This window comes from Orcinus orca, chromosome 17 (assembly GCF_937001465.1).
Source record: "Orcinus orca chromosome 17, mOrcOrc1.1, whole genome shotgun sequence".
In the NCBI taxonomy this organism is placed as follows: Eukaryota; Metazoa; Chordata; class Mammalia; order Artiodactyla; family Delphinidae; genus Orcinus; species Orcinus orca.
In genome coordinates, this window is record NC_064575.1 from 83,861,161 (window position 1) to 83,888,676 (window position 27,516).

General features: G+C 53.6%; 1 protein-coding gene and 2 long non-coding RNA genes across 7 annotated transcripts in view; 1 reads left to right on the forward strand and 2 right to left on the reverse strand.

Annotated features, from left to right (window-relative positions):
* Positions 1-7,581, reverse strand: part of KCNK9 (potassium two pore domain channel subfamily K member 9) — a 101,776-nt gene extending 94,195 nt beyond the window's left edge. For all 3 annotated transcript variants that reach the window (XR_007472958.1, XR_004480901.2, XM_004265299.4), the window contains exon 1: positions 6,773-7,581. Coding sequence is in view for 1 of the 3 variants with exons in the window: in XM_004265299.4 (XP_004265347.2) it covers positions 6,773-7,448 (676 nt within the window). In the remaining 2 variants the exon portion in view is untranslated. The remainder of the gene's footprint in view (positions 1-6,772) is intronic.
* On the forward strand, positions 6,862-11,630 carry LOC125961870 (uncharacterized). Of its 2 annotated transcripts, none has more exons than XR_007472960.1 (2): positions 6,862-7,001; positions 10,371-11,630. It is a non-coding gene; the product is annotated as an uncharacterized LOC125961870 (long non-coding RNA). The 2 variants fall into 2 exon arrangements; XR_007472961.1 differs by lacking the exon at positions 6,862-7,001 and adding an exon at positions 8,053-10,211.
* A 99-nt stretch (positions 11,631-11,729) lies between these two features.
* LOC117199636 (uncharacterized) lies at positions 11,730-26,643 on the reverse strand. 2 transcript variants are annotated; one of them, XR_007472959.1, is made up of 2 exons: positions 13,850-26,643; positions 11,730-12,470 (listed from the first exon to the last, which is right to left on the reverse strand). It is a non-coding gene; the product is annotated as an uncharacterized LOC117199636 (long non-coding RNA). The 2 variants fall into 2 exon arrangements; XR_004480902.2 differs by having other exon boundaries at positions 12,882-26,643.
* Between the last annotated feature and the right edge of the window lie 873 nt (positions 26,644-27,516).

Genomic DNA, 27,516 nt, shown 5'->3' on the forward strand with positions numbered 1-27,516 from the left:
ATGAGAAGTTCACATGAGCCAGAGGCTCGAAACGTGTCAATGCAGGGAGGGGGCTGCCCAGAAATGCTGGGGTACTGACTGGGGGCGTGAACAAAAGTACAGTGCAGACCAGCGGAGGTGAGAAAATTCTCTGCTCTCCCTGCGTGATCAGACCCGATGGGAGAGCACACTGAGTGCACCAGAGCTGCTCAGAGGAGAGCGGCCAGCTTACAAAGGTGTTATCAACAGAAATGCAGGGGCCCTGGGGCCATCTCCAAATCCCCAAGACTGTTACAGGACAGGAAGTGAACCACGCTCTGCTCAGCCCTTCTGCTGGAGAACTGTAAGCCACAGGGTGGGTGCCTGCAGCTTAGAAGGGAGAACCTTCTACAGACGGAGGTCCCAGAGTTGGGACAGGCAGAAGGGAACTTTGAACAAAATCCCTTAAGGAAATGAACACCAGACCCCGCCCCCGCTCCCCGCCCATGGGTGGCCTGGAGGAGGATATCCGCGGGGTGGAGGGGAAGGATTCTCAACCAGACTCTCTCGTCCCAGATTCCACTGCCCATGGACTCTTTTTTTTTGGCTGCATCGAGTCTATGTTGCTGCGCACGGGCTTTCTCTAGTTGCGGTGAGCAGGAGCTACTCTTCGTTGCAGTGTGTGGGCTTCTCATTGCGGTGGCTTCTCTTGTGGAGCACGGGCTCTAGGCGCACGGGCTTCAGTAGTTGTGGCTCACAGGCTCAGTAGTTGTGACTCGTGGGCTCTAGAGCGCAGGCTCAGTAGTTGCGGCGCACGGGCTTAGTTGCTCCACAGCATATGGGATCTTCCCTGACGAGGCATCGAACCCGTGTCCCCTGCATTGGTAGGCGGATTCTTAACCACTGCGCCACCGGGGAATTCCAGGGTCCTTGCCTCCTAACTCCCTCCCAGAGCACTGCCAAGACCAGGCGTTACATTCATCTCCTCCGGCATTTTCCCTGGTCTTCTGGCGTGGCTGGTGTGAAGACAGTGCGGGGCTGCTCTGTGTTCTGACTCACAGAGGCAGGTGCCCGGGGCTGCCCACCTGTCCATCCTAGCTCCCCAAGCCCATCCCACCCTGGACCACTCCACACACATCCCACTCCAGACTCACCTGCACTCTATGTAATGAGTTCCCTCTCCTTTCCTGGGCCCCCGAGTTCCACTTTCTAAATGGAGACCTTCAGGCCGCTCCTCAGGTGACCACCATAGAGACTGGCCAGCCCTTTAAGAGAAGACCCCCCCCCCAAGTACACACACCCCCTTCCACATGGAAGCCCACAGGTCAGAACTTCACACAATAACCTCAACGTTCATCTAAGCACACACACTGCATCACATGTGAAGTGATGAGCTCCCTGTCACTAGAGGCGTTCAAGAAAAGGCTGGCTGATGAGGCAGGATCGTGGGTGCTGGTAATGTTCTGTTTCTTGATCTGAGTGCTGGTTGCATGGCAGGGTTCGTTTATCGGAATCACTGAGCAATACACTTGTGACACGTGCGCTTCTCCACACGAACATTCTACTTTCTGAAAAATTAGAAGTGACTGGGATCGGCTGACCATTTGGCAGGAAGGAGATGAGGCTGGAACAACGTGAAAATCGCCTGCCATCGAGGCGTTAACACTCACTGAGCCCTGCCAGGGGTGCCGTGCACCCACCCTAACCTGCCCATGGGAGGAACTGGGTAACATCCCACTGACGGAGGAAGGACGAACAATGCACGGAGCCAAGTGAGTGCTCTGAGCAACGAGGAGTGAGCGACTGAGCAAGTGGACGACAGCACAGAGGGAAGAATGGACGGATGCGGGGACGTGTGGAGCCTGACATACACGCGCAGGGAGGGCTGGCTGAGCGGCAGTGTGGGGGATGGATGGGTGCAGGTGCGAACGCAGGTCCACAGGGGAAGACATGTACACGGAAGCCTGGCTCACCTCCCGCTCTGACCTCCCCGGACTCAGCAGATGAAAGTCCAGGCCATCCGGAGAGAGCAGGTGAAGGCAACAGATGTCTGCACACGGGGTCTCCTGTGATCCCCGCCGTCTCAGAGCCCTCAGCGGGGTGTCTCATACGCCTCGGGAGAGCCGTCTCTCTCAGGTCACCCCCAGTCAAGTAACCCACCCCTTTGCCTCCCCCGGGACATCTATAAATAGGCCGTGCTTGCTGGAGGGCCAGGGCCACGTCGAGCAAGGCCAGGTCCGGGCAGGCCTGGGAGGAGCTGAACACGGCACCTTGTGCTCCTGCACCCGACCAGCTGCCATACTGAAAGTCACAAGGAGACCCCAGCCCTCCCGTCCAGCCCACGGTGTGCTGGGCGGCCGGGTCCTTCACCTGGGCCTGGCTGAGCAGCTTCCCTGAAGCGTGAAGGTAAAGGGAGAAGCAGAAAGACACAGATGGAACATTCCACAGGCCCATCCCTGGCTCCTGGGTGGAATCCATCTTTGGAGCCTGCGGTAAGGAGATCCCGACTGCAGAGTTCCAGGCCCTCGGCCTCAGTGGGCACTGCCTCCTCTGGGCCTCAGTTTCCCCATCTGTAAATTGGGGCAACACCTCCTCCCGCCTTGGGGGTGACGTGAGTGCGTGTGCGTAGAAGTGGTGCTTCCATCCTCGGTCCTTCTGGAGGTGACCACTCTGTGCGGGGCTCTGTGCGGGTCCCGCCGGTGCCGGGAGGAGACATGGTTCCTCCAGGGGCAGAATAAATGGCAGAAACAATGCTGGAGCTGGGGGAGGTGCAGAGGGCAGGGGGCACAGCTCGGGGGCAGTGAGGGGCAGAGGGTAAGCCGCGCCCAGCCCCTGGGCTGTCTGCCGGTGGCTCAGGAAGGGTTAACTGAGCTTAGCTGTCCCCACGCTTCACGCTGGACTGCACCCAACTGTTTGGGTTTCCAGCTCCCCTCCTGCCTCAAGGCCAGGCCTTATCTTGTCATCTAGACGGTCCCCAGAGCCCCAGAGGCAGCACAGGCCAGGGAGGGTCTGGCACGCAGCGAGAGTGTAAACCGTGGATCGAAACCTGCACCCCAGAGCGCGAGAAGAGGACATGGGAGACGCTTTCCACTTGGTGAGAAGTCTGTTCAAGGTCCTGCGGATGAGCGAGAAAAGGGGGTGCCCCACTGCATTCTGGGGCGGGGGACCTTGAGCAGGGAGCCCGCAGGAGCGCAGAACCTTCTGGGACTGTGCCCCACCCCGAGCCGGTGCCCTGGAGCAGCCACCCCGCCTTCAGCCGGGCCCTGACGTCAGTCTGTTCCTCCTCCAAACAGCAGCAAAAACAAAACGCAGGGCCCTTCCTTCCCTCCTTCCCCTGTGAGGCCCAGGTTTTAAATCGGCCTCTTAGATCCTCCAAATGAGATCTGAATTCTAAGCAGTTTCCTCTTTAATGATCCCGAAGGTGGTAACTACTTAGAACACAGATGTTAGAGTCGAAAGAGAAGTGTCTGGAGATTCCCGCTGTTGTCAGAAGTAGTCACTGATGGCGGGACACAATTTTGGCCTCAAGCGCCTCCTGTAGGAAGAGCCCCCGTGTGCTGGGGGTTCCTTCCCACCCAGGCCTTAGCCCTGAGCAGAGCAATTCGGAGCAGGCGCTCTACAGCCCCTGGCCGCGGGGACTCCTGACTGCCACCACTCCTACCAACAGCTCAGGAAGGCAGGTGGGAGGGTTTCCAACCCGCCTGCTAATCAGATGGGCACGGCAGGGGATGCAGAAGGAGTTTTCATCTTGAACACGATGGAGAGTTCCGAAGGCCTCGGGCTCGCCAAATTTAGAACGCAACAATACCATCTCCTGGGCAGCAGCTACAAGTGGCACAGACATCAGAAGCAGAGAGCAGGGACGGATGGCACCCAGAACTGGAGCAGCGATGGGAGTGAATCTGCCTTCTTGGAGCCTGTGGGACCTGTGCTCGTCCCTCCTTAGGACAAAGGTGCCTGTGCCCGGGCTCCCGGGAGAGCTGGCCGGCGGTCAGTGTGAGAGCCCGACAAAGGCTCTGACGACAACGGCGGCCACAGGTCCAAGGCAGAGTGGTAATTACATATGTTCTTAAAATCCCGTTCGCCGAGTGCGCTACTAACTGCATCCGGGAAGCGGCGTACATTAGCAGAGGGAGTGAGGGTGGTTCCTGCCCCACCTTGGAGACCCGAGCTCAGAGTTGAAGCATGCACACTCAGGAAACCGCTCAAGGTTAGATTAAAAAGAAGAGCGCCCCTGAAGAGGCACCCGACTCATTAATATCACTGTCCGATAGGAGGCGCTTCCTTGGAGGGCCTGGCTTGGGGCTGGGTTTTGGTCTAGGCCTAGGAGCACCTTAATTTGCATTTATATTAAAATAGAAGAAAACAAACAGAATTAACTAGATAGGTGCTTGGTTTCCCGTAAATTCGAGCTCTTCAGAGCTAAACAGCTTCCTAGGGCAGAGTCAGGCTTAGCTGATGTCAAAATTCATGGATTCTCACCTACGAAGTGCACACAGCGCTGTACCAGGCGGCTGCAGGCACGAGGGATCCCACTGGCCCTTCAGAGTCACCCTGGCGGGAGGTTACAGCGTCACGCCCCTTCTACAGGTGGGGAACCAGGCTGGGAGTCAGCACACCACCCTGCCCTTCATGGAACTCACGTTCCAAGCCCGGTCAGCGGGCTCCAGGCTCAGCATCTTTCCACCACAGGGCGGCTGAGTTAGGACACTCTTTTTTTCCTAGCCTTACACATATATTCCACCCTCTCTTTCCGGAAAATCTGTTGAAAACTCAACAAAAGAAGTGAGGAATAAGCCAGCACGGTCATCGGCTGCCCCTCCACACGCTCCACCTGGCCACCCTGCTTTGCCCCTCCCTCTTTGGAGCCCTAACCATTAGAGGCATATGCCCAGAACTGCCAATCAGAATCAATAAACGCAATCGATAAGAACCTTATCAGGTAAGTGGAACATCTCTAGGTTTGATTTTAACTCCAACCGTCTCTTCAACGTTGCAGTTCAACTCTTGGGACCGGCCAAAGGCTTCCTGTGCTCACTTCACTACTGGCGGCCAGCACGCTTGCAGCTTTCATCTGACTTGGGTCTACGTCACTCAAGGCACTTTAGGGAACGATGAGTGCTTCCCCTCCCCAGGGGTGATCAGTTTTGGAGGCATATCCCCGGCTCTCTGGCTCTCCCGCAAGCAGGCCCCTGCCCCGCAGGATGGACGCCCTGTGCATGTGTGTCACGGCCACAGCTCACACTGGAAGTGTGAAGAACAGGAACGATGGTTATGACTGGCTGGCCCTTTCAGGAGCTGGAAGCACAGGGTAGGCAAGGAAGGACTCTACTGTGTTTTGGCCCCTGGGCCAAGGACGTGTGGCAAGAGGAGCAAAGCTGGTTCCACAGACAACAGAAGGACAATTTTCTCCTGAAAACATAAAAACCTACACCAATGAATTAAACATTTCAAACAAGATGACTCTCTTAAAAACTCTTTTCAACCAAGAAGGAAAGACAAGCCGTCCTGTGCTGGTGCTTCCTGTTGCATATGGCACTGAGAAATCCTGTTTTTTCGGCACGCAGAGCTTTCCAGAGAGAGAAAAATATCAAGGGGAAAATCAGAGAAGGAGGTCCAGAGAAGTCAGGCAGGAGGGACGGAGAGAAGGATGGGGAAGACGAGGCCTCTTCTCAGGGCACAGGGGCACAGAGAACTGGAGGGGAGCAAACTAGAGGTGGCCCCGAGCCAATACAGTGGCCCTGACAGGTCCACGGAGGTAGCCATGAGAGGCCGGGTGCCGCGCTGGGACAAGGTGCACACCACAGAGACACCACCCTGCCTCCTGCGGCGTGGGGAGGGCAGCCCCAAATCCACTGGGATGAAGTGACCTGCTCTATTTCCCACAGGTCTCCAAGGGTGATGGACGCAAGTTGCCTGAACCCCTTGGCCTCAGTGGGGGTCCTGCCCTAGGTGCCCACCAGAGGCTGCTTCACGGGCAGCACCTTCGGGCTCAGACCCACAGGAATCCCCAGGGTGTACCAACTAGACTCTCTCCCTGGACCGGAGCTGAACTTCCACGGCTTCTGGGCAATACGCACACGTGCCTTACCCACCGGCACAGCCTGGGGGTGGGCTGGTCCTGCCCCCCCACGGGCTCTCCACCGCGCTCCTAGAGCCTCTCACCAGGCCGCCACCGCCCCGCCCCCGCCCCCATCACCAAAGAGCAAACCCTCTCCTCCCAGGGGCCTGGCACGACCAGGTTCCAGCATGGAAGAAGAGGAGCCAGGAGTCAGGAGAACTGAAACCTGGGCTCGGAGGAGGCTGGAGGCTGGCGAGGGTCAGCGCCTGCCTCGCTCCGAGAGCCGTCCGCGGCCACCTGAGTCGGTCTCCGCGCCGCAGGTGCCAGGCCAGCCCTCTCCAACTCCCGGAGAGGTAGTAAGTGTAAGGCTTGGAGGCCCGCGCAGCCCAGCCCGCGCCGGGGCGGTGGGTGGGTGGGTGTCTGCTGTGGGATTATTCTTAGCGCTCCACTCTCTTTGCAAAAGTGGCGCCTCCGCCCTCCAGGCTCCGGCACGCTCGCTCCGGGCTCGCACGCCCGGCCCAGACACCGGCGCGGAGGAGGGCACCGGGTGGGGTCCGCGAGGGGTGAGACGGCGCGGAGGCGCAGGGGAGGCGGGGGCTCCCGGAGAGGAGGGGGCGCTGCGGGAGGGGCCCCGGCGACAGGCTGCGTTTAACCCTCGGCGCCCCGCACCCAGCCCTGCGCCGCGCGCTCAGCCGCCTCCCCGGACTCCTCCCGGGACGCGGGGAGCCGGGCGGCGGCGCGCCCAGACCTTACCTATGGTGGTGATGACCGTGATGGCAAAGTAGAAGGAGCCGGCGAATTTCCACTGGACGCCAGCGCGGTGCGGCTCCGACTGCAGGATCACCAGCTCCAGCTGCCGGTAGTCCTCGCTGCTTATGTTGTACTTGCCCTTGATCCGGACCTCCTCCGCTTTGAGTTTTTCCTCCTCGCGCATCTCGTGGTCCGACTCGAGGGCGTCGAAGACGGCGGCGCCCACCAGCAGGTAGGTGAAGGTGCAGACGATGAGGGACAGAGTCCGCACGTTCTGCCTCTTCATGGCCGCCAGCAAGGAGCCGGCGCGGGGGGCATGTCCCGCAGGCTCGCAGCCGCGCGCGTCCCACTGCAGCGCCCGGCGGCCGCCGCCGCCTCCTCCGCCGCCGCCGCCGCCGCCTCCAAGTTGTAAGCGGCGGCGGCAGCAGCAGCAGCAGCAGCAGCAGCAGCAGCGGGGAGGCGGGGGGCGGGGAGGCTGGGGGGGCCCCCCTCCGCCGGGGCCGCCACAGCCGCCGCCACCGCGAGGCGGCTGGCGGGGCAGGGGCGGCGCGGGCCCGGGCTCGGGCGAGAAGGCGGACAGGCACAGAAGGCTGCTCGAGCGCCGGGGCCAGGCGTCCGGGAGCCCCGACACCCTGCGCCAGACCCGGCCGAAACAGCCCGCCCCACTGCGCAGGGCCATGCACGGCGGCCCCGCCGGGCACCGCGCGGGCCTCGCTGCCCTCCGCACCCCGCCCCCAGCTCCCGCCGGAAAAGCAGGGGCGGGAGCGGGAGCCGGAGCGCGGCCGCCGGGGCCCGCGCCCCTCCGGGTCGGCTCCGGGGAGGCGGCACCCAGCTAGGAGACCACAGGTCCGCACGCGTCCCGCGGGACCTCCTGCCCCTTTTACCCCTCCGCGTTCCCCTTTGAGGGGGGTGAAAAAGTTTGCGAAGTGGCGGCGTCTCCGGAGTCCCCAGCGAGCGGGGAGGGGGCCGAGCAGGTGCAGCGGTTGGGGCGGCCGGGTGCCCGAAGGTCCGAGCGCGCTGCGTCCACCCGGGCGAGCCGGGACGCGGCGGGGTCCCAGCCAGGCGTCGGCCGGTCCACGAAGTTTGCTCGGCTCAGCCCCCGAGGCGCGGGAGCGGGGCGCGGCCCCCGGGTGGCAGGGCCCGCGGCGGAGCGGCCTCGGGGGCGGCCGGGAAACGGCGCGGCGGCGGTCGCCCAGCCCGCTCCTCCGGGGGCGGCGGGCGCGGCGGAGGCGGCGGCGGGAGGGGTCCCGCGGGCCTCGCGGAGATGCGGGGTGGGCGCGGGCGCATGAGCCGCGCGGGGGTCGGGGCCCTCCGGCGTCCGGGCGTCCGGGGAGGCGGCCGCAGCGCCGCTCTGCCTGGAGCGCTGCGTGCGTGCGCGCCGGAGGGAGCCCGAGTGTGTGTGCGTGTGTCTGTGCGTATGTGTGCCTGTGTGTATGTGTGCGTGTGTGTGTGTATGCGCGCGCGGGAGCGCGCGGGTGTGTGCGCGCGGGCGGGCGTGTGTGTGTGTGTGTGTGTGTGTGTGTGTGTGTGTGTGTGTGCGCGCGCGCGCGGCAGCCCCGCTCCAGCGGGTGGGCCACGGGTGGCGGGGGCCGGGCTAAGCCGAGGCCCGGCCTCCCTCCCTCCCTCCCTTCTTCCCTCCCTTCTTCCCTCCCTCCCGCAGCCTCCCGGGCGCGCCACCTCCCGCCTGGTCACCAGCCAGCTGGCGAGGCTGCCGCGGCGGCTCCCGCTGCAGACCGAGCGCGGCGCAGGGCGCACGCGAAGGGAGCTCGGGAGGGGCGGCCGGTGCAGCCGGGGAGGGGGCGGAGGCGGGCCGAGGACTGGGTGTCGCCCGAGAGGGGGTGGGGGGCGGAGCCACCAGCAGGTTTTGGCGGGGGATGGGAGGATAAATGAGGCTGCTTGGGCCGTTCTAGGCCAGCTCCCCGAGAGCACATGCAACCACGAGAGGCGGAGAGTTTGAGGGACCCGGGGTTAGGAGAAGAAACGGGATGCAGCCCAGCCGGAGAAGGCAGACAGGCAGCTTAAGGGAGAGGGGAAATCCGGCGGAGGGTGGGAGCACGAGGGGAGGGTCGGTGGGCTCCCGGGAGCGCGGCGGCGCACGCGGCTCCCCCAGGGTCAGCCACCTGGCCCGGGCGCGGGTGCATGTCACTGGCCTGGGGCGTCTCCTCGTCGCGTGCTGGGGTCCCAAGGGCCGCGTCAGACCCGGAGAGCATCGCCGGCCGGTTGGCCCAGCACCGGCCGACCTGGAAGGGCGCTGACGATGGCAGGAACCGCCACTCTTGGGATCGGGGCCGCTGGGGAGGGCGCCGCATTCCCCTTTCCCTGTCTGCTTCCTGTCGCTTTTCCGAGAAACACTCCTTGGTTCCCCGAGGTTGGGCGCGGGGTGCACCCAGAACTCAACCCTGACCCTCCCCCCTGCTCCCCGCACCGCGCGACGGCGCCTCTCGGGACCAGCCTGGGGAGGAAACCCGAGGCTCGGCCTGGCCGTAGCTATTCCCTGAGTCCAGACAGGGGTCCTCGCTCGGCTATACCCCCTTTCTATTTCAGCCTCCTTTGCCCTCTTCCCCCCATCTCCCTTCAGGTCGTCGAGGGGGTTTCCCTCAACCATCGGCCCCTTTAATTGCCTCTTGAGCAATGGAGCACAAAAGGGGCAAGCGCAAGTGGCGGAGACCCCCGGGCTCCACTTCCCTGGGTCAGGCGATCTCCCTTGGACCCCAGCCAAGAAAGAGATGGGAGACTTGGGGAAAGGGGCGCCCTCCCCCGCTGGCGGCGGGCTGTAAAACGGGGCAGAGGCTAGCCATGGACTATGAGGCGGGTAGGCCAGGGAATTATACTCAACCCTCGCGCAGCTCGCTCCGGGAGCCCTGATCCCTCTGGGTCGCCCCCTCGGGCCGTGCTTGGGCTCCCCGCCCACAGGATTCTGTCTGGGTCGATCGAGTCTAGGGACCCACGGAGGCTCCCCGGCGGGGATGCTTTCCATCACATTTTGGGGACTCGCGGGTGCTTGCGCCCCGGGCGCACCAGGGAAGGGGGCCCCCGCTGTGGGCGACGTCTGGGCCGCCCGGTCTCCACGGGGTCTGAGCTCGCCCGCGGGGGCGGGGAGCCCCACCCCTAGCAGCCGCTCTCCCCAGAATTCGTTTTGGAAACCGAGGCCCCCGCGCTCGGCGAATGAGCCTGGCCGCCCGGTGAGTCACCGCGAGCGGGCGACAAGGATTCCCAGCAGCTGGTAATTAATTGCGCCGTGGCTCGGCCCACGACGGAACCCCAGTCGGGCCTCCCGCCGCCCTGCAGCGGCGCCACCCCTGAGTCACAGCCGTCGGGCCTACGCCGTCCGGAAGCAGCCTGCCCGCCTGGACGCCACCAGGGGGCACTGGACTCCGACCCACAGGTCGCCCCGCTTTGAGTCAACGCCTCGTAGGAAGGTCCAGGCTGTCCCCGCCGGCAGGTGCGGGAGCGGGCATGGGGTGCTCTCCACCCACAGATTCCAAGCTTTGTAGGGAGCCACTTTTATTCAGCTTACATACAACCTTTCAGGAAAGCGGAGCAGCTTTGCGGATTGGAAGGGACCTCAGAGATAAACTAGTCCAAACCGCTTGTTTTACAGATGGGAACACTTCCAACGGGAGAGGATCACGTGCCCAGGGACACAGGCAATTCGGATCCAGAACCAGCACTGAACCTCCTCCTGGCTTCTGTCCTGCGTTCCTTCAAGGACCCAGCTGCCTTCTGACCCCAAGTTCACAGTGCCACGAATAGCCACAGACCACTCCCAAACGCCGTTTCTTCCTTTACTTCCCCCCCGCCCCCCCCCCCCACATATGGCCTTTGGACTCAAGAGAAACAAGCCTGGGAGCCGGGCCTCTGGGGGGCTCTTGGTCGGGGAGGGGGGTAAAAGGAGGGTTTCCTGGTCTGTCCATCCAGCACCCACACTCCTCTCCTCACCCTACACTCTCCTTCCATGGTCTTGACCTGCAGGTGGAAGTGAACTCGTTGAAGCAGAGCCTGGGTCTTGACATCTTCCCTGTGTCCCCAGCACTCATCCCCAAGGCAGGTGCTCAGCTAGCACTGCGGGTTGCTGCCGCATGACAGTCCAGGAAGCGGTTAGGCTGGTGGCAGTGCGTCTGGGGAGACCACCTTCCCTCTCTGCCCCTGTGGTCTGGGAGCACCAACTCCAGCTCAGCCTAGAGGTGGATTCAGAGCTCAGGTGTGGCCAATGAGAGCCAGGTTTCCCCCAGCCACGGTGATTGGCTGGGCGTGGCTCACCTCTCAACCAATGAGAACCCTGGGAAAGAATTTCTTTGAGGAGTGGGAGGGAGGCAGGTACTGAGACTGCAGGTTCTTTACACACAGTGGGCGTGTCCGTAGCCCCTGGGGCTAAGAATCACTACCCAGAGAGGCCGACCAGCTTATGCGGGCCCCTCAGTGAGTCAGTGGATCTCACTCCCAGTCTAGTGCTGCTTCTACATCAGCGCTATGCGTCTGTGAAAGACTCAGCTGCGGGCGGGAAGCGGGGAGGTACCGTGCTCTAGGCCAGCCACCCAGTGCAGCACGTCACACCTCCGTGCCTTTGCTCACGCCGTTCCCTCTGCCTGTATACCTTTCCCTGTCCTCTTCAGGCTCCCGTCTCCTCATCTTTCAAGGTTCACCTCTGGCAGCATCTCCTCCAGAAGCTTCCCCTGTGCCCAGCCTGGATGAGGCGCCTGTGTCTCTGCACATACTTCTATCCTGTGACCCCTTTGGTGCCAGTCACACCTCCCCTGCCAGACTGTGAGCTCCTTGAGGGCAGGGGCCATGCCGGCCTCAACTTGGTCATGCAGGACCTTCCACACAGTAGGTGCACAATAAATGTTTGTTAAAAACTAAAGAGCAGAGTTGAGTTCACGTGCCAGTGCGTCTGAAGTCATCACCCCAAGTGAGATCTCTCAAAGGAAGGCAGGAAGAGGTAGATGTAGAAGAGTGAAAGAAAAAAAAAATAGCTGTGCAGATGGCAAAGGTGGTTGCCTGCCAGGACCCGGAGAGTCTCTGAGGTTTAGGCCTTGACTCTGATGTCCCTGGGGGTCGAATGCAATGAAGAAGGAGGAGAAAGAACACGAAATGCAGAGGTGGAAGAGAGGGCAGAAAGCAACAAGAGCTCAGACAGTGGAAGGAGTGAGGAGTGAGCCTGGAGAGGGGAGTGGGTCCAAGGGTGAGCTCACCAATATTGGCACACAGGCTGCCTTCCCTTGGCCTGGGCCCACAGCAGACATTGCTAATCAATCCCAGCCCTGTCTTTGGTCGAGATCTGTTACAGCCTGAGAATCTTGAACACAGGGGTCCACACAGGGCTCGTCCTGGGCTCAGTGCTCACCTGTTTCCTTTCAAGGCCATCACCAACCTGGACCCAGCTGAGATGGCATTGTGAGAGGACGTAGGGAGCCGCGAGCAAGTGGCACCGTGATGGTGGTGTATGGCGCCCTGGTGGGCTGGTCCTGAGTGAGCCTTTCTTGAGCACCTGCTGGGTGTTCAGCCTGAGCTGGGAATAGAGCATTCATGATGACTCTGTGAGGCCATCATCATCCCCTTGGCCGGTGATGAAGCCAAGGCTCTAAGCTTAGGACAGTGACCATGACTGCAGATCCTTTGTGGGGTGGGGTGGGAGCTGGGGGGCTGCATCCTTCTCTCCAGGCACAGGCTACCAGGCTGGACCAGTGTGATGGCGAAAAGGCTGTGAAGGAAGAGGGAGAGTCAGCCCAGTCCTGGTACACGGGAGGTGCTAAAAGTTGTTTCATTGGCTCCATGATTAAATCCCAAATATGCTAAGGCTGGTCCCAGGGCTGATGTGGTGAGAGTCGGGGGAGGGGAGCAGGAAAATGGCCCAGGGCTCCCAAGACACGAGAGGCAGAGCCAACACCAGAAAAGGGAAACTGAGGCTGGCCAGGCTCAGTCTGCCCAGAGGATTCCAGAATGTCATGTCTGGGGCAGGGGAAGTAGTTCATAGGGTGGACAGTCAGAGCCTGTGACCTGGGGCTGCTGGACCTGCACCTGCCCCAAAAGTCCATCAACAGGTGATGTGAGGACACAGAGCCCCAGATGGGTGGGCTCCTCCCTGAGATGTGAAGCCCAAGGGGGGTCTTACTTGGAATTTCTGAGCCCCAGAGTTCTCCTTGTGCGGTGATGTCTCCAATTGTGACCACGTGGGCAAAGACGCCTGGGAGATTCACACTCTAAACTGTTGCAGGAACGATCGGTGTGCAGGTTCGAGGCTCAGGGAGGATCTGATCTGCCCCCGGAGTTAGAGGACTCTTAAGAGTAGGAAGTTCATCTAGCAGGTGAGGAGCCAGCCAGCCCTCTCTGGGACTCAGGGTGACATGCGAATGAGGGCAGAGGCAAGGCCAGGGGCCCCTCCTTCGAGCCAAGGGCGGCCCCCAACCCCACCCCCCCAACACACACACAAGCCCTTGCTTTACTGCAGGAAATATGATCAGTGGATTTCAGGCTTCTTAACGCGCAGCCTGAACCACTGCCCAGCTCCACACCTGCTCCATAAATAGCTCCATCGTGTTCCCCACGGAGCCCCAGTGCTGCCAGGATCAATCAGGCCATCGGCAGAGGCTTCACCAGCTGACAGCTCCTGAGGGGGGTTGCTGGAGGGGCACGAACTCTGTGCCCAGCAGGAGGGTCTCATTAACCGAGGCCGGAGCGCCAGGGCCAACCCCTGAGGGAGGCTGTTCGAAAACCAGGCCCAGGAGATGGGAGGGCAGCATGTCCACGCCCACAGCGGGACTCCTGGGCAGTGGGGAGGGCATCCTGCCCTCAGCCTCCGCTTCTGGGTACGTGGGGCTTGGCAGAGCAGAGGCTCCTGGGCGTTTGCTGACTAGATTAATGAAATGGATTCAAGAACGACGTACCGGTGGCCAGGAAATGGCACTGGTGACCTTTCTCTCAGTCACCTCCTCACCACCCAGTGCGTAAAATAATTAGACACCCATAGAGAGGGGACATTTGTTGAACCCAGCTCTTCTCCTTCGTAATACTAATGCTGACGTAAATAAGAATAATTAAAAATAAAAAATCTTCCGCTCTTAAAAACAAACAATAGCTTACGGAGAACGCTCTAAATGTGGGACGTGGGGAAGCTTGCGCTCGGGTGTGAGACGGGATGCCCCGCGGTTGTTGATGTGGCTGTGGACAGGAACACCTGGAAGTTGTCCAGCACGGGCACGGGGCAGAGCCGGGGCGTGGAGGCTGCTCTGCGGACCCCACCCCCCCGTCCGAAGCAGCGTGTCCCCAAAGCGCACACGGGGTGTGCACAGGCTCTCCATCACCATCAGATCAGTTCTCCCAGACGGACCCCGACTGGCACTCGGGCTGTGGGATAAGTACCGGCTTCTGAGTCAGGCGGCCGGGATCCAAATCCCAAGCTTGTCGTTTCCACCCGGCGTGACCGTGGGCGAGTGGGCGACCCGCTCCGGGCGACCCGCTCCGTGCCCACCCCACCGGTTGGTTGGCAAGGGCAGAAGAGGGCTCTCCATCCATCTGGATGAAGCGCGGGGAGGCGTGTGCGGCTCGCCGGCGGAGGCCTGGCCCGCAGGCGGGGCCACGCGGTGCGGGAGCTCATCCCGCCCGCCCCGCGGAGGACACGCTGCCCTCCTCCCTCCACCTCCCTGGCCGGGGAGTCAGCTTCCTCCGGTGGGAGCTAACTTTAGTCCAGTCACATGGCGCCATCGTTGTCCCCGTGCCGAGAGTTTACAGATCCCCGCGGAAGGTGTTTAAATATTTTCCCTTTTCAGAAGCCTGGTTCTCGCCTCTGCCATGTTCACCTTTGTGCGGCAGAAGGTATTTCTGCAAATGCAGCCGCGGTGGCAGCGAGACAGGCATCCCTGTACACACTGCTGCTATTCTGGGACTCGCAGGTGTATCGTTTGTATAATCACGGGCCTGTCACCTCCCGGCGGAGGGAAGAGAGGGTGGGGTGCTTCCAGAGGCTCCTGTTCCATGGGAGCCTTCCCCTGGAAACCCTTCTGGCCCAGGTGGGGTCTGGGCCTGGCCCACGTGCCCCGGTGCGAACAGCCCCTGTTCCGGTCCAGGCCTCGAGATTCCTAGGACAGGGCCTGTCCGACCTGTCTGTGTCCCCAACACAGAGTAGGGATCAGGAAACATCCACTGAGCTGATGGGAGCTCTGCAAGGGTCTGGGGCTTCAGAGGGGCTTTCTCTGCCCCTGAAACATCACCTGCCAGGCTCGGGGCCGCCGTGCCAGGCAGGGGCTGGGAGTTTGTGACACAAGATAGATGGGAGATGGCCATGGCAGGTCTGGAGCTGGAGACCCGTGGGTCACAGGGGCTGCGGGAGCCCAGACCAGTGTAGACGGTGGGACCCCAAAGGGCTTCCTGGCCAGTCCCCAGGCCGTGGGATGGGCTGATCCCAGCTCTCTGGTTGCTATGGGCGTGGAGAAGGCACAGCCACACTCTGAGGATGCACGCATTGTAGGGCCCCATCCGGGGTTTAAGTCTCTTCCCACAGGGCCGGAAGGTACACTGGCAGTTAGGTCTCCTTCCTCGTTCGATGAATAAGGAGACGGCAGCCCGGAGAAGTCCAGGGACTTATGGGAGGTCACAGAGTCATCATCGTCTGCAGAGCTGGGACACCATCCACCTCCCAGGCCCCCGAGCCCAGGTCCAGGGCCCCCCAGAGGGTCTCCAGGGAGTCCACATAGCTTGGAAATCCAGCCCTTGCCTCGAGGAGTATTGGGGGGCCAGCTGTCTCTGCTGTCACGGAGCAATCGTCCTGCTGGGAAAGTGAACAGTAAACCGGTTAACCATCAGGGAAAAGCCAGAGACAGGTGATTGCAGGAAGATGAGAAACACAGGACGGTGAAAAGTGTACTGGGCAGAGAGAGATCTGAGGTGCAGTGGTCAGGGATGGCCAGCCCGTGGAGATGACACTGGAGCTGAGACTTGAATGACACGTTTGGGCCCAGGAAAGGGTGTCTAAGCAGAGGAACAGCCTGTGCAAGGGCCCTGGGGTCAGGGGAGGGGCGCTGGCCTATTCAGGGAAGAGCCAGAAGGCAAATGTGGCTGGGATGCTGGCCCAGAGGAAGTTGGCACAAGATGAGGTCAGAGGTCAGGGCTCCGAGCCCCCCCAGGAGGACGGGAGGCAGGGCCAGATCACGGAGGTTCTCGCAGCCCACGGATGGAAGATGGATTTCACTTGCGCATTCATGGAAGTCCACGCGTGCATAGTGTGGGGAGGGAGAGAAGGCACATCCGCTTCATGGGACAGTGTGGGGCACCCACATCCTGTAGAATCAGCACCACAGGGCACCTGGGGAGCTCTCCAACCTGGAAGAAGAAGGGTCCCCAAGAAATGGGTGGTCAATTAAAACAATGACGACTCCAACTCTGATGACTGTGAAGGGGCTGGGCCTGCAGTGCACACAGCCCATGGCCCCAGCCTCCCAGAGGCCACTGCTGAGCGTCTCTTGTCGGGGCCGGGGTCCACTCACAGGGGACCAGGCACCCCGGGGGTGAGTTGGGTGAAATCACTGCAGCTTCCGATGCTGTCTGGTCTCCAAGGACCTAGGACAGGCCTGGTGGATAAGGTGCGATTTCCGCAGCAACAGGAAGAGTCCCCAGTTCCTCAAATCCCTCCCACACCTCCACTCAGATGCCTAAAATCTCTTTAATGGCGGCAGGTTGAATTACTGACTCTTTATAATCATTGTACCCTTTTAATTTATTTATTCTTGATCACAAACAATACTTTTTGCGTAAAATATAAAAAGTAGAGAGAAATATAAAGAAACAAAATCCTAAGGATTTTCCCCAGGGAAGTTAGCACCATTTCAGCAATGGGGCCGGCCCTGGGCAACACTGACTTTTACACCCTAAAGTCCACGGATGCTGATGTAAGACCTTCCTTAAGGGTCAAGTGCAAGGGAGCAGGTGAGAACGCAAAGGGGATGGATGTTCAAGAAGGTTCGAGGATACGGTTAGAGAGGAGGATGCCCAGGAGAAGGCTGAGCTGAGAAGGACCACATCACAGGTTGCACTCCTGTTTTTCTCACACTCCATTGCCGCTGTGCAGCTTGGATGGAGCCAGGCAGAGATTCCATCCCTTGAGTATGTGACAACCGTGCAGTCCTAACACAGCGCAAGTGAACAGCCCCGGACCAAGGCCGGCTGGAGCATGGGTGCATCAGGACCACGATGCTGGGGGTGGAGGAGGGCTGGAGGGGACACCTCGTGTGAGGAGGTGGCCCATAATGGTCAAGGACTCAGTCTGCGTGTGCACTAGGGCCGACCTGGCTCAGATCTGGGCACCGACTTCCTGGGTGAACCCCTGGACTTCAAGCCTCAGGCCCGTCCCTTGCAGAATGGGTGGAATGAGGGCTCCTGGCTGATTGGATGGTGGTGAGGGTGAAAAGCCAGGTACCACACTGGCACCGTCTCCGAGCTTGGGGTGGAGGTAGTGCAAACAGGTGGGCTTTGGAATCAGATGGTCCTGAGTTTGAATCCTGGCTCCACCATATACTGGCTGATTGACCTTGGGCCTGTCACTTCACCCAAGTCTCAATTTCCTCATCTGTGAAATGGGGACGCGGTGTGTTTTGTACTTAGCAGAGCGCCTGGCACAGGTAAGCACTGAAGGAAGGTGAGCTGGTTGTGTTTGTCTCTGTCCCTAGCTTTGAACCTCACTCTCTCATGAGCTCCTGTTGCTTCTCCAAATGCAGGGGCACCAGAGACTCCTGCACAACAGTCCTGAGATTTTGAACCCAGCAGAGCAGGGGCAGGAGCGGGAGAGTTGGAACATCGGAAAGAGGAAGGGAAAGTGGAGGACCAGAGAGAAGGATGGAGAGACTGGGGGATCAGAGAGAAGAAGGAGAGATGCAGGAACCAAAGAGGAGGGAGAATGTGGGGTGCAGACAAGGTAGAAGGGGGCAGCGATGACGGGTGGGGATGAGACGATCAGGGTAAGTTTCCCTGACTCTGGTGCTGGTGCACACCTCCTTGGTGCTCCCACCCAAAGTCTCTCTCTCCCAGACTATGTCTTAGAACCTGAGACCAGAGTAGAGATACAGGTCTTCATTCTTTCTTGAATGTCTGTTAAGCATGTACTCGGCCAGTTCCTGGTCCAGGCCCTGGAGGCTGCAAAGGTGAGGTCAGGAGGCTTACACACCACAGACCGATGTACTGTGTACACGTTGGCTCCCACGATCCTTCATCAGCAGTACTGTCCACAATTCAGTCCCCAATGCACCCCACACCCCTTTCTCTCCTGTGCAGCCCGTACTTGGCCATACTGACCTGTGTTCTGGCCTGCACCTCAGCTACCATGGAAAGGAAGTGTCAGGCCAGACTCTGGGGCCAGGCCTCACTTCACCTCCTGTCTATTTGCCTTTTCTGAGCAGTAGCCTTTTGGCAGCTAAATTTAACTGAGTATTTGGTTTCCACCCTACCATCCTTCCTTCCCTCCCTCTTTCACTTGGGTCAGATCACGGTGTGATGGCTCTCCCAGCTCCCTCCCCGTTTCCTCTCTTAAGTGTCCTCCCTAGTAAATTTCTTGTGTGTTTAGTTGCATCTCAACATCTGCTTCTTGGAGGACCCAGATCAACACAGGGGCACTCAGCTATCAGATCTGAGCCTCCAAAGAGCTGACAAAGAAAAATCATGGCATCTAGGGGGGCCCAGAGCCAGACACGACGGGGAGAGTTGTACCTGGAGAGTGAGAGCACCCCGCATCCTATCGGTTTCTGAATCAGTCAGGATGGGATAGATTATACAGCATGTCATGGACTGAATGTCTGTGTCCCCCACGTTCATATGTTGAAACCCTCAGTGTGATGGCATTCGGTGGTGGGGCCTTCGGGGGGTGATCACGTTTAGATGAGGTCATGAGAGTGTGGCCCCGTAATGGGATTAGTGTTCTTATAGTAAGAGGAAGAGATCAGAGCCCTCTCTCTCTCACTATCTCTCGGCCACGTGAGGACACAGTGAGAAAGGGCATCTGCAAACCAGGAAGAGGGCTCTTGCCAGGTGCCGGATCTGCCAGCGCCCAGTCTTGGACACTCCAGCCTCCAGAACCATGAGAAATAAATGTCTGTTGTTGGTCACCCCCCACCCCCAGCACTGTCTGCAGCATTTTGTCACAGCAGCCTGCGCTGACTGAGACATAGCAGAACTAGAACATTGTTTAAATAAAAAACTCAGTGGCTCAAATTACAAAGGCTTATTTCCTGCCCATGTTGAGTTGATAGTAGCTCTGTTCACTGGCCCCCTGAGACCTAGGCTGACAGATGCTCCCTTTCCCTAGGCTTCCACCATCCCAGACAGGGAGATGGAACCTGACAGATTTCACCGTGGTCCCAAAAGCTTCTGCCCAGAAACATCCTCCATCACTTCTGGATGCACTGTGTTGGCCAAAGCAGGCCACATGGCCAAGCCTGGGGTCTTCTGTCCACCCTCATACCTGGCAAAGACCTTCACCCAAGAATCCTGTCCCTAGGCAAGTTCCCACTCACCCGTCAAGGCAAAAGGAAGATTCTGAGAGTACACTTCCCAAATTCTCTTCTATCCCCTGCATCCTTCATTTGAAGAAAAGACTCAAGAGAAGACCCAAACCTGAAAATAAAGAAGACAGAACAGAGCCAATGAAATGAAGAATGATGAAAAGGGAAAGATGTAATGGTGAGCAGTGGAACTTGCTATGTGGTAAACTGAATAAAAATGAATAAGGATAGACCTGTCCCAGACTGTATCATCTAAGTGCTAAGTAAGGGTTCCTAAAATTGAAGGTCCGTACTGAAAGGAAAAATTGTAATGATAGTCTATTTATAAAAGTCATAGCTCAGCAATAGCTACAAGTTATGGCCAGGAAGGACAATTATAAACTTTGCAAGGATCTCATCTTGGAGAGGGAGGGGAAAGGAAGAAAATAAAAGATGTCTAGAAGTGTCATCTTATTGGACTGGGGAGGAATAATCAGGGGAAAAATAGAATATCTTATTGTGTGGAATAGGTGGTATCTTATTTTCAAAGTAGAGAGATCTGGGAAACAGGGAAGAGAGAATGGCTATCAGTGCAATGGAAGGGGTCTTAGGGTCTGTCTGCTTGGGCGATCATAACAAAATACCACAGTCTGGGGGGCTTACACAACTCACATTTGTTTCTCACAGTTCTGGAGGCTGGAAGTCCAACACAACATTGTAAAGCAATTATACTCCAGTAAAGATGTTCAAAAAAAGACATTACAAATAATAATAAAATAAAATAAGTTGCTGGGAAAATAGCTACAAGGATAAAGCAAATGAAAATAAAGTAGGACGGGTAGATAGTAATCTCAAAAAGGTTTAAAATATTTATATGTGATAAATTAGAATGTTATACAATGAAGTGCTATACAGTCATAAGCCTGTATTTAAAAAGAAAAAAAGAGTTAAATATGTAAGCAAAACCTATTAGGAAAGGAAAGAGAACTGGATAAAAGTATAATTATAGTGAGAGACCATTGCACGATCTCCGTAAGAAATGGACAAGAGTATTAGAAATTAAGAAACTGTTAGAAGTTAAGAGGCAATCAAATTCATTGCATGGCCATTGATTGGATCCTAGTTTGAGCAAATCAGATTTTTAAAAGCTGTCTTAGGGACAATTCGGGAAATTTGAATATGGATGGAGTTTTAGAAGATTATAGAACCTCACTGTTATTTTCTCAGGTGCAGTAATGATATCATGGTTAAGTAGGGAAGCATCCTTCCTTAGTAAAGAGATAAACTGAAGTATCTAGGGGTGAAATGCCATGAAGCCTATAATTTAATTCTAAATACCTCAGTAAAAAACAAACATAGCAAAATGTACACAGCTACTGAATCTTGATGATGGATGTATAGCATACGTTATCTGTCTGCTTCTATGTATATCTGAAATTCAAAAACAACAAAGTAATAACACCAGAACTGAATAATGCAACCAATAACTGTGAACATATATATAATATAGTTTTATATATATATATATATATATTTTTTTTTTTTTTAAAAATAGTGAATCCCTTTTCATGTGCCCAAATGTCACCGAGGAAAATCAGTATATAATAGGCTGACAATAAAACATTACCAAATTCAAGAACCCAAGAATGAAGTTTTCACAGGCCTCATGCTCCAGCCATATTCAACACACGTAGTAATTAATAATAAAATGGGAGCCAAACACTTTACTTGCAAATTTAAAACATTCATGCATAACTTTCGGATCAAAGAAAAATCAAAGAAGAAGTTATATATCATCTGGAAAACAAAGAAAAAGCTTCGTGTCAAAACATATGCAGTAAAGATAACAGCTTAGAAACACGCCGCCTAAATGCCTTCATTCGAAGGGGCAAAGGCTAAACATAACATCATTTTTAGTACTTGTCTCAAGCCATTAGGAAAAGAAACAACAAAAGGGGAATTCATAAAGAACTGAAACTGATGAAATAGAAAAAAACATTTAAACAGTGGGAAGAATATGTAAATGCAAAAGCTTATCCTTTGAAATGGCTAATAAAATAGAAAAAACCCTCGTGAGTCCAATTATGGAGAATGAAGAGAGACAGTAAAATTAGACAAGATTAGCAGTAAGAAGGCAGACATACCAACATAACTACAGATACAGGAGAGATAAAACTAATTATGAGAGAATATTACACGCAACTCTGTGATAACAAATTGAAAACCTCAGGGAAATGGATGATTTCCTAGTAAATTACCAAAATCAGTCCAAGAAAAAATGGAAAATTTTAATAGACCAATTACCATAGAAGAGATTAGAAGGTGACTGGAGATCTATCAGTGAAAAGACAGCAGAATCAGACAGGCTCACAGCTGAGTTTTATCTAATTTCTAAAGAATGAATCATTTTAATACAGTTTAAACTATTTGAGGCCATAGAAAAGGATAGGAGAGAAATGCCCTTATTCATTCTATGCATCTAGAATATCTTTAATACAAAATAAGGGGAACTATAGACTGATGGCACACGTATAGGTGAAAATTTCTAAATAAAATACTAGTAAATAGAATCTAGCGACTAATCAAGAGAACAATATATTACCCTTCAGGTTCAATGTGGGAAAGCAGTGTGTGGTTGAGGACCCTTAGCCTTAGAGACATTTTGTAGGCATATTTTCACCCCTCTTCTCTGAGCATCTCTTGGCATGACAAAAAGTAAGGACATATTAGGCAACGATCAGGGGCCTCTAATGAACCAGACTGGACAAAGCTAAGACATCGACATCTAAGGGAGCCTTAATATCTGTTAGCAATGCCAAGATTTTATACGGAAATTTTGTGGGGTTTATTTCCAGAACAGCCTCTAGTTGTTTCAGCATCTTTGAAATGTTCCAAAGAACCAATTTTTTTTTTCTATATGAAATCCACTGAGGGAGAGGGAATTTTCTAGGTTTTAAATGCACACCAGAGCACAAGATCTAATATTACTGAATTCTCGCAGCAACTCTGTGGGGAGTTGATATGACTGACACTGAGGCTTGGAGAGGTGAAGAGACTTCCGAGGGCACTCAGATGATGCAGGCAGAGTCAGATCTCAACCCTGCTGAGACTGACTGCGAAGCCCAAGGCTTCAATGGCATGTGTGAAAGCCACATGTGGAAGGCCCCTGGCAACTTCTTGGTTCAGGGAGGAGTTTCAGTCCATTTAGCCAAAGCCAGGAGCAATGGAATGAAGACTAGATTAGGTATCAGGAGACCTGGGTTCTGTTTCATCCTCTGCCTCCTGGGCCATGACTTTGAAGGCCTCTGCCCTTCTGCAACATTCTGAATCCCTACATAGCTGGTCTCAGAAGGGCCAGCCGTGGGTTGCTGTCCATGGTGCTGAAGGTGCTCTTGTCCGAGGGCTCCCACTTCACCTATTTTCAGAGGAGCTGGTCTGGGCGGCTGCCAGGAACACACTGTGATTAATCAGCAGGTTTGAAATGGCAAAGTAAAGGTGGAAGGAAAGAATTTCTTTATTGGTTTGCTGAATCTGTGCCAAAGGAGCTTTTTCTTTTTTTTTTTCTTTTTTTACCGAAAGCCATGTCTTTGACAATTCTCATCACCTGGGCCTGAACTGAACATCTCAATTTTTGGACAGAGGCATAGAACTAAGTTTTCACTGCCCAGGTGAATAAATGGGACATTACCTGATTCCCAGAGCCCCGTTTCCCCTCTCAGGTCCCATGAGAGTTCTGAGGGAATCCAGAGGGAATCTATGCTAAATTTTGTGTCAGTTACTCACTTGTTTGTCTGTATTGTCTTTTTTTTTTTTTTTTTTTTGTAACAACTTGGTATGTATCCTTAACAAATACACTGATTTGCTTTTTGGACTTCAAGTAATTAGAATCATATTGCATGTGCTTTTCTGTTGCCTTTCTTCCATCAACGTTATGTTTTGGAAGTGGGTCCACATTGTTGCATATTCATCATTGTATACTATTCTGCTATATGAATATGCTGAAACGATCTGTACATTCCATTCTTACTATGGAATGTGAACTTATGTCCTTTTTTTCCCTGCTATGAACAATTCTGCTGTAAACATTCTGGCACACAGCTCATGTTACACAAGCTACTGTACATTCATCACGTTATGTACATGACAGTAGAATCGTTGGGTCTTCGGGTAGGACCAGTTCAACCTCACTAGGTGTGGTAGAAACTTCTGGTGCTCATTCTTCCCTCCTCCCTAAAAGAGACATGCCTCGTTTGCAGTCAGGCGAGGCCATTTCCAGGGTGAAGAATCTCATTACGGTGTAAGACCCTCTTCATATTTCTCCCAGTTTGTGACTTGTCTCTCCACTTTCTTTATGGCCTTTTGATGAATGGAAGTTCTTAGTTTTAATATAGTGAAATTGATCATTTTTATGGCTTGTGCTTTCTGTGTCTTATTTAGGATATCTATCCCTACCCCAAGATCGTAAGATATCTTTAATGTCTTCTAAATATTTTATACTTTGCCTTTCACGTTTAGGTCTTAACCTAGAATAATTTTTACATATGGTGTGTAGCAGGGCCCAGTATCTCTCTTTCCCTATGGCTACTCATTTACTTTCTGAGCACTATTTAAGGAAAAGTCCATCCCCTTCCCACTGGCATGTGACAGCAATATTTCATACATCATATGTCCCTATATGCACAGGTCTGTTTCTGGGCTTTCCATTGACCCATTTTTCTATTCCAGTGTGTACTTGTTTAGCTTTATAATACATTTTGGCTTATTCTTCAAGAGTATGTTGGCTATTATTGGGCCTTTGCATTTATATATGAATTTTAGAATCACCTTGCCAAGCTTCACCGCCCCACAAAAAAATTAAGATTTTTACTGGTGTTGCATTGAACCTATAGATCAATTTAGTGAGAAGTTACATCTTTATGAAAGAGAGTCTTCCAACCATTTACTTAGATCTCCTTTAATGTCTTCCAATAAATTTTTACAATTTCCTCCATAACGGTCTTACACATTAAAGATTTATTCCTGGATTCTGTGTTTGTTTCCTGTTTTTAAAATTTTATTTATTCATTTTTGGCTGCATTGGGTCTTCATTGCTGCACAAGGGCTTTTCTCTAGTTGCGGCGAGCAGGGACTACCCCTCGTTGCAGCGCGTGGGCTTCTCATTGCGGTGGCTTCTCTTGTTGCAGAGCACAGGCTCTAGGCACACGGGCTTCAGCAGCTGTGGCACACGGGCTCAGTAGTTGTGGCTCACGGGCTCTAGAGCACAGGCTCAGCAGGTGTGGCTCACAGACTTAGTTGCTCCGTGGCATGTGGCATCTTCCCCGGCCAGGGCTCGAACCCATGTCCCCTGCATTGGCAGGCGGATTCTTAACCACTGTGCCACCAGGGAAGCCCCTGTTTCCTATTGTTTCTGTAACAAGTCACTACAAACTTGGTGGCTTAAACAGCACAAACTGATTATCTTACAGTTCTTGAAGTCAGAGTGCAAAATGAGTCTTGCTGAGTAAAAGTCAAGGTGTGGGCAGGGCTTTGTTCTTGCGGAGGCTCTGGGGGGAGACTCTGTTTCCTTGTCTTTCCAGCTCCTAGAGGTTGAGGCACCTCTTGACTCACGGCCCCTTCCTCCATCTTCAAAGCCAGCAACATCGGGCTAGAGTCTTCTCATGCTGTCATCTCTCGGGTTCTCTTTTGTTTCTCTCTTTCCCTTTTAAGAAACCTTGTGAATATATTGGACCCACATGGCTAATCCAGGATAATCTCCCTATTTTAAAGTCAGGTGATTAGCAACTTCAATTTTATCTGTACCCATAATTACTCTTTGCCACGAACCCATCATTTTCACAAGTTCTGGGAATTAGGACGTGGACATCCTTGGAATGTCATTATTCTGCCTACCACAGATTCTTTATATTTTTCGTAGTTCTATAAATGGTAATGTTTATGATTTTATTTTCTAGCTGGTTTTTGTTGTGGTACCAAAATGCTGTGGATTTTCTGTATTGATTTTGTATCCAACAACACTGCTTAAGCACTTACTAATTCTGATAAACCTGAAGATTCTTTAGGATTTTTTAGTGTAATTGATGATATAATGTGCAAATAATGACAGTTTTGTTTCTTCCTTTCCAGGCCTTATGCATTTTATTTGCTCTTGTATCTAAGTTTCTGTGCTGGCATGGACCAATTATACAATGTTGAATAAAAGTGGAGACAATGAGCATCCTTGTTTTATTCCTGATCTTAAAGAGAGTGCTTACATTTCAACATTCAGAATAATGTTTTCTGTACCACAGTGTTCATTGCAGCTCTATTTACAATAGCCAGGACATGGAAGCAATCTAAGTGTCCATCAACAGATGAATGGATAAAGATGTGGCACATATATACAATGGAATATTACTCAGCCATAAAAAGGAACGAAATTGAGTTATTTGTAGTGATGTGGATAGACCTAGAGTCTGTCATACAGAGTGAATTAAGTCAGAAAGAGAAAAACAAATACTGTATGCTAACACATATATATGGAATTAAAAAAAAAGGGTCATGAAGAACCTAGGGGCAAGATGGGAGTAAAGATACAGACCTACTAGAGAATACACTTGAGTACACGGGAGGGAGAAGGGTAAGCTGGGACAAAGTGAGAGAGTGGCATGGACATATATACACTACCAAATGTAAAATACATAGCTAGTGGGAAGCAGCTGCATAGCACAGGGAGATCAGCTCGGTGCTTTGTGACCACCTAGAGGGGTGGGATCGGAGGGTGGGAGGCAGGGAGACGCAAGAGGGAAGAGATATGGGAATATATGTATATTCCCATCAGTGTATAGCTGATTCACTTTGTTATAAAACAGAAACTAACACAGTGTAGTTATACACTACACTAAATCAGTGTATAGCTGATTCACTTTGTTATAAAACAGAAACTAACACACCATTGTATAGCAATTATACTCCAATAAAGATGTTAAAAAAAATTTAAAAAGTACCCTAAAAAAAAGAATAATGTTTTCTGTATGTATACTTTTAATAGATATCCTTTTATTAGGTTAAAGAAACTCTTCTAGACCTAGATTACTAAGAGGTTTTTGCGGGGTTTTGGAGTTTTTTTGAAAGTCATAAGAGGATGTTGACTCTTATCAAAGACTTTTCCCACATCTGTAAGAATGATATGATTTTTCTTCTTTAATTTGTTAGAGGGGTGGATTCATTACTACCTTTTCCAATTTAAAACCAACCTTGTATTCTCTGAATAAATACAGCTTGATTATAGTATTCTTTTTTTTTTTTTGCTGTGAAAAATAATTTTTATTTTATTTTTTTAACATCTTTATTGGAGTATAATTGCTTTACAATGTCGTGTTAGTTTCTGCTGTATAACAAAATGAATCAGTTATATGTATACATATATCCCCATATCCCCTCACTCTTGCGTCTCCCTCCCACCCTCCCTATCCCACCCCTTTAGGTAGTCACAAAGCACTGAGTTGATCTCCCTGTGCTATGCAGCTGCTTCCCACTAGCTGTCTATTTTACATTTGGTAGTGTATATATGTCCATCCCACTCTTTCACTTTGTCCCAGCTTCCCCTTACCCCTCCCCGCGTCCTCAAGTCCATTCTCTACGTCTGCGTCTTTATTCCTGTCCTGTCCCTAGTTTCAACACAACCATTTTTTTTTTTAAGATCCCATTATATGTGTCAGCATACAGTATTTGTTTTTCTCTTTCTGACTTACTTCACTCTGTATGACAGACTCTAGGTCCATCCACCTCACTACAAATAACTCAATTTCATTTCTTTTTATGGCTGAGTAATATTCCATTGTATACATGTGCCACATCTTCTTTATCCATTCATCCGTCGATGGACACTTAGGTTGCTTCCATGTCCTGGCTATTGTAAATAGTGCTGCAATGAACATTGTGGTACATGTCTCTTTTGGAATTATGGTTTTCTCAGGATATATGCCCAGTAGTGGGATTGCTGGGTTGTATGGTAGTTCTATTTTTAGTTTTTTAAGGAACCTCCATACTGTTTTCCATAGCGGCTGTACCAATTTACATTCCCACCAACAGGGCAAGAGGGTTCCCTTTTCTCCACACCCTCTCCAGCATCTATTGTTTGTAGATTTTTTGATGATGGCCATTCTGACAGGTGTGATGTGATACCTTGTGGTTTTGGGGTGTTTTTTTTTTGACATCTTTACTGGAGTATAATTGCTTTACAGTTTTGTGTTAGTTTCTGCTGTATAACAAAGTGAATCGGCTATATGCATACATATATCCCCATAT